Consider the following 7,399-nt stretch of genomic DNA (forward strand, 5'->3'; position numbering starts at 1 on the left):
TAACCCTATAATGAGACCCCCCACCTAATCCCCTATGAGCCCCCCAGTAACTCCATAATGGGACCCCCCAGTAACCCCATAATGAGACCCCTCCTTAACCCCCTATGAGCCCCCATTAACCTCATAATGGAACCTCCCCATTAACCCCCTATGAGCCCCCATTAACCCCATAATGGACCCCCCATTGCCCCCCAGGTCCTGGTGTCGCTGCAGGCAGAGGCCAGCGCGGGGGGGGCCGCTGCCCCCCAACCCATGGAGGAGCCGGTGGGGGGGGATGAGCAGAGCAGCCCGGGGGGGCTGCGGCATCGCCTGCTCCCCACGGACAGGTAGGGACCCCCCCCCCCCCGCAGCATCCCCTATGGGTGCCCCCCCATGGCTGATGCTGGAGGGGTCCCTATGGGTGCCCCCCCATGGCTGATGCTGGGGGGGTCCCTATGGGTGCCCCCCCCCATGGCTGATGCTGGGGGGGTCCCTATGGGTTCCCCCCCCCCCATGGCTGATGCTGGGGGGTCCCTATGGGTCCCTATGGGTGCCCCCCCCCCCCATGGCTGATGCTGGAGGGGGGGTCCATGGCTGATGCTGGGGGGTCCCTATGGGTGCCCCCCCCCATGGCTGATGCTGGGGGGTCCCTATGGGTGCCCCCCCCCCCATGCTGGCTGTTTGGGGGGTGCTCACCCTCTGCCCCCCCCCAGCGCCCCCGATGCCGAGCCCGGGCCGGGCCGGCTCCAGCTCTCGCTCTGGTACCACGGGGATGGGCACAAGCTCGTGGCCATCGTCCACGCCTGCAGGTGGGCGATGGGGGGGGACAGGGGGGGCGGGGTTTGTGCCCCCCTCATCCCAACCCCCCCATCCCACCCCCCCCATCCCAACCCCCCCATCCCAACCCCCCTCATCCCAACCCCCCCCATCCCAACCCCCCCATCCCAACCCCCCTCATCCCAACCCCCCCATCCCAACCCCCCCCATCCCAACCCCCCCATCCCAACCCCCCCATCCCAACCCCCCCCCATCCCAATCCCCCCCCCATCCCAACCCCCCCCTCCCCACCCCATCATCGCAACCCCCCCCATCCCAACCCCCCACTCCCAACCCCCCCCATCCCAACCCCCCCCCATCAACCCCCCCAACCCCCCCATCCCAACCCCCCCCATCCCAACCCCCCCATCCCCCCCCCCATCCCAACCCCCCCATCCCAACCCCCCCCCATCCAACCCCCCCATACCCCAACCCCCCCATCCCAACCCCCTCCACCCCAACCCCACCCCATTCGAACCAGATCAGTGGCGGGAACCCCCCATCCCAACCCCCCCCATCCCAACCCCCCCATCCCAACCCCATCCCAACCCCCCCATCCCAACCCCTCATCCCAACCCCTCATCCCAACCCCCCCATCCCAACCCCCCCATCCCAACCCCCCTCATCCCAACCCCCCCATCCCAACCCCCTCATCCCAACCCCCTCATCCCAACCCCCCCCATCCCAACCCCCCCCATCCCAACCCCCCTCATCCCAACCCCCCCATCCCAACCCCCCCCCCTCATTTGACACCCCCCTTCCGACCCCCCCCAATCCCTACCCCCCCATCCCAACCCCCCCCATCCCCCCCCCCCATCCCAACCCCCCCATCCCAACCCCCCCCATCCCAATGGATCCCAACCCCCCCCATCCCAAATCCCAACCCCCCCATCCCAACCCCCCCATCCCAACCCCCCCATCCCAACCCCCCCATCCCAAACCCCCCCATCCCAACCCCCCCATCCCAACCCCCCTCATCCCAACCCCCCTCATCCCAACCCCCCCATCCCAACCCCCCCATCCCAACCCCCCCCCATCCCAACCCCCCCTCATCCCAACCCCCCCCATCCCAACCCCCCCTTCCAACCCCCCCCCCCCCCATCCCAACCCCCCCATCCCAACCCCCCCATCCCAACCCCCCCCATCCCAACCCCCACATCCCACCCCCCCCATCCCAACCCCCCCATCCCAACCCCCCTCATCCCAACCCCCCCATCCCAACCCCCCCATCCCAACCCCCCCATCCCAACCCCCCCATCCCAACCCCCCCATCCCAACCCCCCCCATCCCAACCCCCCCCTTCATCCCAGTCCCCCCTTCTACCCCCCCCCCCCCATTATCCCGGAACCCCCCATCCCAACCCCCCCCATCCCAACCCCCCCCCATCCCAACCCCCTCCCCCCCCCCCCATCCCAACCCCCCTCATCCCAAACCCCCCTCATCCCAACCCCCCCATCCCAACCCCCCCCCTCCCAACCATCCCTACCCCCCACCCCCCATCCCAACCCCCCCCATCCCAACCCCCCCATCCCAACCCCCCCCATCCCAACCCCCTCATCCCAATCCCAACCCCCCTCATCCCAACCCCCCCCATCCCAACCCCCTCATCCCAACCCCCCCCATCCCAACCCCCCCATCCCAACCCCCCCATCCCAACCCCCCCAGGAGCCTGCGGCCGGTGGGGAAGGAGCCCCCCGACCCCTTCGTGTCCCTGCTGCTGCTCCCGGAGCGCGGCCGCGGCGCCAAGAGGAAAACGAGCGCCCAGAGGAGGACCCTGGACCCCGACTTCAACGAGAGGTGGGGGGGCCATGGGGACCCACAGGGGCCATGGGCACCAGTGCGGACCCACAGGGACCAGTGCGGCCCCATAGAGAACAATGTGATCCAGTGCGGCCCCATAGGATGCAGTGTGATCCAGTGCGGCCCCATAGGATGCAGTGTGATCCAGTGCGGACCCATAGGGACCAGCGCAGCCCCGTAGGGTCCAATGTGGTCCAGTGCGGCCCCATAGAGAACACTGTCATCCAGTGTGGCCCCATAGGATGCAGTGTGATCCAGTGCGGACCCATAGGGACCAGTGCAGCCCCATAGGGACCAGTGCAGCCCCGTAGGGTCCAATGTGATCCAGTGCGGCCCCATAGAGAACACTGTCATCCAGTGTGGCCCCATAGGATGCAGTGTGATACAGTATGGACCCATAGGGACCAGTGCAGCCCCGTAGGGTCCAATGTGGTCCAGTGCAGCCCCACAGAGAACACTGTCATCCAGTGTGGCTCCATAGGATGCAGTGTGATCCAGTGCGGACCCATAGGGACCAGTGCAGCCCCGTAGGGTCCAGTGTGGTCCAGTGCGGCCCCATAGAGAACAATGTGATCCAGTGTGGCCCCATAGGATGCAGTGTGATCCAGTGTGGACCCGTAGGGTCCAATGTGGTCCAGTGCGGCCCCATAGAGAACAATGTGATCCAGTGCGGCCCCATAGGGACCAAAGTGATCCAGTGTGGCCCCATAGAGAACAATGTGATCCAGTGCGGCCCCATAGGATGCAGTGTGATCCAGTGCAGCCCCATAGAGAACAATGTGATCCAGTGTGGCCCCATAGAATGCAACATGATCCAGTGCGGCCCCTTAAGGAACAATGTGATCCAGTGTGGCCCCATTAGATGCAGTGTGATCCAGTGCGGACCCATAGGGACCAATGTGGTCCAGTGCAGCCCCATAGAGAACACTGTCATCCAGTGTGGCCCCATAGGATGCAGTGTGATCCAGTGCGGCCCCATAGGATGCAGTGTGATCCAGTGTGGACCCACAGGGACCAGCGCAGCCCCGTAGGGTCCAATGTGGTCCAGTGCGGCCCCATAGGATGCAGTGTGATCCAGTGGGGACCCATAGGGAGCAGTGCAGACCCATAGGGACCAGCGCAGCCCCATAGGGTCCAATGTGGTCCAGTGCGGCCCCATACAGAACAATGTGATCCAGTGCGGCCCCATAGGATGCAGTGTGATCCAGTGCGGACCCATAGGGACCAAAGTGATCCAGTGTGGCCCCATAGAGAACAATGTGATCCAGTGTGGCCCCATAGAGAACAATGTGATCCAGTGTGGCCCCATAGAGAACAATGTGATCCAGTGTGGCCCCATAGAGAACAATGTGATCCAGTGCGGCCCCATAGGGACCAATGTGATCCAGTGCAGCCCCAGATGCTCCCATACTGTCCTGTACTGTCCCATACAGCCCCATAGGGTGCCATACAGCTCAGTACAGCTCCATACGGGCACGTACAACGCGGCACCAGCCCCATATCGTTCCGTACAGCCCCATAGAGTCCCGTACAACCCAGTCCAGCCCCATATGGTCCCAGGCAGCATGGAACCAGACATACGGGACTCTGTATGGGCTCATGTGGTCCAGTGCAGCCCCATACAGCTCAGTACAGCCCCATAGGGTCCCGCACAGCGCCATAGGGTCCCGCACAGCCCCATAGGGTCCCATAGAGCCCCAGAGGGTCCCATAGAGCCCCAGAGGGTCCCGCACAGCCCCATAGGGTACCATAGAGCCCCATAGGGTCCCGCACAGCCCCATAGGGTCCCGCACAGCCCCATAGGGTCCCTCACAGCCCCATAGGGTCCCATAGAGCCCCATAGGGTCCCGCACAGCCCCATAGGGTCCCTCACAGCCCCATAGGGTCCCGCACAGCCCCATAGGGTCCCGCACAGCCCCGTAGGGTCCCATAGAGCCCCGTAGGGTCCCGCACAGCCCCATAGGGTCCCGCACAGCCCCATAGGGTCCCGCACAGCCCCATAGGGTCCCATAGAGCCCCATAGGGTCCCGCACAGCCCCATAGGGTCCCGCACAGCCCCATAGGGTCCCATAGAGCCCCATAGGGTCCCGCACAGCCCCATAGGGTCCCATAGAGCCCCATAGGGTCCCGCACAGCCCCATAGGGTCCTGCACAGCCCCATAGGGTCCCGCACAGCCCCATAGGGTCCCGCACAGCCCCATAGGGTCCCGCACAGCCCCATAGGGTCCCATGTGGCCCCACAGCCCCGTCTGGCCCCGTCCCCAGGTTCGAGTGGGACCTGTCCCTGGAGGACGCCTCCCGCCGCACGCTCGAGGCTCAGGTCAAATCCTGCCCATCCTTCATGGCCCGGGACAAGGAGGTGCTGGGCAAGGTACGAGGGTGCCCACTGAGCCCCATTGAGCCCCATTGAGCCCCATTGAGCCCCATTGAGCCCCATTGAGCCCATTGAGCCCCATTGAGCCCCATTGAGCCCATTGAGCCCCATTGAGCCCCATTGAACCCCATTGATCCCCCTTGAGCCTGACTGATCTCTATTGATCCCCATTGAGCCCTTTCAGCCCCAGTGATTCCTATTGAGCCCCATTGGTTCCTGTTGAGCCCCGTTGATCCCTGTTCATCCCTGTTGATCCCCATTGATCCCTGTTGATCCCCATTGATCCCCATTGAGCCCTATTGATCCCCATTGATCCCTGTTGAGCCCCATTGATCCCTGTTGAGCCCCATTGAGCCCTATTGAGCCCCATTGATCCCTGTTGAGCCCCATTGATCCCCATTGAGCCCTATTGAGCCCCATTGATCCCTGTTGAGCCCCATTGATCCGTATTGATCCCCATTGAGCCTTATTGATCCCCATTGATCCCTGTTGAGCCCCATTGATCCGTATTGATCCCCATTGAGCCTTATTGATCCCCGTTGATCCCTGTTGAGCCCCATTGATCCGTATTGATCCCCGTTGAGCCCTATTGATCTCCATTGAGCCCCATTGAGCCCCATTGATCCCCATTGATCTCCATTGAGCCCCATTGATCTCCATTGATTCCGTTGATCCCTATTGAGCCCCATTGATCCCTTTTGAGCCCCATTGAGCCCCATTGATCCCTGTTGAGCCCTATTGATCCCCACTGATCCCTATTGATCCCCATTGATCCCTATTGATCCCCATTGAACCCCATTGATCCCCATTGATCCCCATTGATCCCTATTGGTCCCCATTGATCCCTGTTGATCCCCACTGATCCCCATTGATCCCTATTGATCCCCATTGATCCCTGTTGATCCCCACTGATCCCCATTGATCCCCATTGATCCCTATTGATCCCCATTGAACCCCACTGATCCCTATTGATCCCCATTGATCCCTATTGATCCCCATTGAACCCCATTGATCCCTGTTGATCCCCATTGATCCCCATTGATCCCTGTTGGTCCCCATTGAACCCCATTGATCCCTGTTGATCCCCATTGATCCCCATTGATCCCTGTTGGTCCCCATTGAACCCCATTGATCCCCATTGATCCCCATTGAGCCGCTCCTGTCCCCAGCTCTATCTGGACCTGTCCCAAGTGGATCTCTCTGAGGGGAGGCCCCATTGGTGAGCTGGGGGGGGGTCTCTGTACTGGGGGCGGGGGGTTCCATGTGTGCCCCCCCCCCCCCATCACCCCTCTCTGTGCCCAGGTACAACCTCCAGGATGCTCGGAGCGGCCCCTAAAGCCCCCCCACACCCCCCAGATCCCGCTGTGCCTGGGGGGCAGCAGGAACAGGGGCCTGGACCCCCCCACATTGTCCTGCTGCCCCCCCCCCACTGCCTGCACTGCACTGACCAAAGATGCGCCGGGGGGGTCAGGATGAGCCCCCCTCCTCCCCCATAGACTGTTATGGACCTCGTGCCTTCTGCCCACCCGGACACGCTCTCATTCGATGCCAGCGCTGTGCCCCCCCCTCGCCCCACTGCAGCCAGTGTGCCCCCCATAGCGCTAATAAAGGATGGAAGCGATGATGGGGTCTGTGCTGTGTGTGCCCCCCCCATGTATTGAGTGGGTGGTGTCCCTTATGGGGTACCCTTTATGGTCCCTATGGGGGGGGCAATGGGATGTGCCCCCACCCCCCTCCCCCCCCCCCATGTATTCAGTGGGTGGGGTCCCTTATGGGGTACTCTTTATGGTCCCTATGGGGGGGGAAATGGGATGTGCCCCCCACACCCCACCATGTATTCAGTGTGCGGGGGGGGGGGGGGGTATCCCTTATGGGGTACCCCTTATGGTCCCCTATGGAGGGCAATGGGATGTCGTTCCCCCCCCAACAACATCCATGTATTCATTGGGGGGGGGGGGGGGGGGGGGGGGGGTGGGGGGGGGGGGGGGGTGGGGGGGGGGGGGGGGGGGGGGGGGGGGGGGGGGTGGGGGGGGTGTGGGGGGGGGGGTGTGTGTGTGGGGGGGTGTGTCCTTATCCCCCCCCCCAACAACATCCATGTATTCATTGGGGGGGGGGGGGGGGGGGGGGGGTGTGTCCTTATTGAGTACCCCTTATAGTCCCCTATGGGGGGCAATGGGATGTCGTTCTCCCCCCAACAACATCCATGTATTAATGGGGGGGGGTGTGGGGGGGGGGGGTGTGTGTGTCCTTATTGAGTACCCCTTATAGTCCCCTATGTGGGGGGGGGGGGTGGACCAAACCATTACCACAATGGGGGGGGGGGGGGGGGGGTGTCCTTATTGGGTACCCCTTATAGTCCCCTATGGGGGGCAATGGGATGTCGTTACCCCCCCCCCCCAAAACATCCATGTATTCATGGGGGGGGGGGGG

At 63.6% G+C, this 7,399-nt stretch overlaps 1 protein-coding gene across 1 annotated transcript; it reads left to right on the forward strand.

Moving 5' to 3' along the window:
• Positions 1-177: 177 nt before the first annotated feature.
• On the forward strand, positions 178-6,455 carry LOC134159899 (extended synaptotagmin-1-like). The gene is made up of 6 exons (XM_062611363.1): positions 178-326; positions 693-788; positions 2,461-2,592; positions 4,861-4,966; positions 6,139-6,188; positions 6,272-6,455. The coding sequence occupies exons 1-6, from the start codon at positions 253-255 to the stop codon at positions 6,303-6,305; spliced, it is 492 nt and encodes a 163-aa protein (XP_062467347.1). The 5' UTR covers positions 178-252; the 3' UTR covers positions 6,306-6,455.
• The last annotated feature ends 944 nt before the right edge of the window (positions 6,456-7,399 follow it).

This window comes from Pezoporus occidentalis, unplaced genomic scaffold (genome assembly GCF_034315485.1).
Source record: "Pezoporus occidentalis ecotype Australia unplaced genomic scaffold, CSIRO_AGI_Poc_V1 ctg1526, whole genome shotgun sequence".
NCBI classification, from domain to species: Eukaryota; Metazoa; Chordata; class Aves; order Psittaciformes; family Psittacidae; genus Pezoporus; species Pezoporus occidentalis.

Excerpts from the sequence above, each read along its gene's own strand:
- LOC134159899 (XM_062611363.1), top strand. The coding sequence starts at position 253 with ATGGAGGAGCCGGTGGGGGGGGATGAGCAGAGCAGCCCGGGGGGGCTG. Across the intron at positions 4,967-6,138 it reads ACAAGGAGGTGCTGGGCAAG|CTCTATCTGGACCTGTCCCA; the intron begins GTACGAGGGTGC and ends TCCTGTCCCCAG. Across the intron at positions 6,189-6,271 it reads TCTGAGGGGAGGCCCCATTG|GTACAACCTCCAGGATGCTC; the intron begins GTGAGCTGGGGG and ends CTCTGTGCCCAG.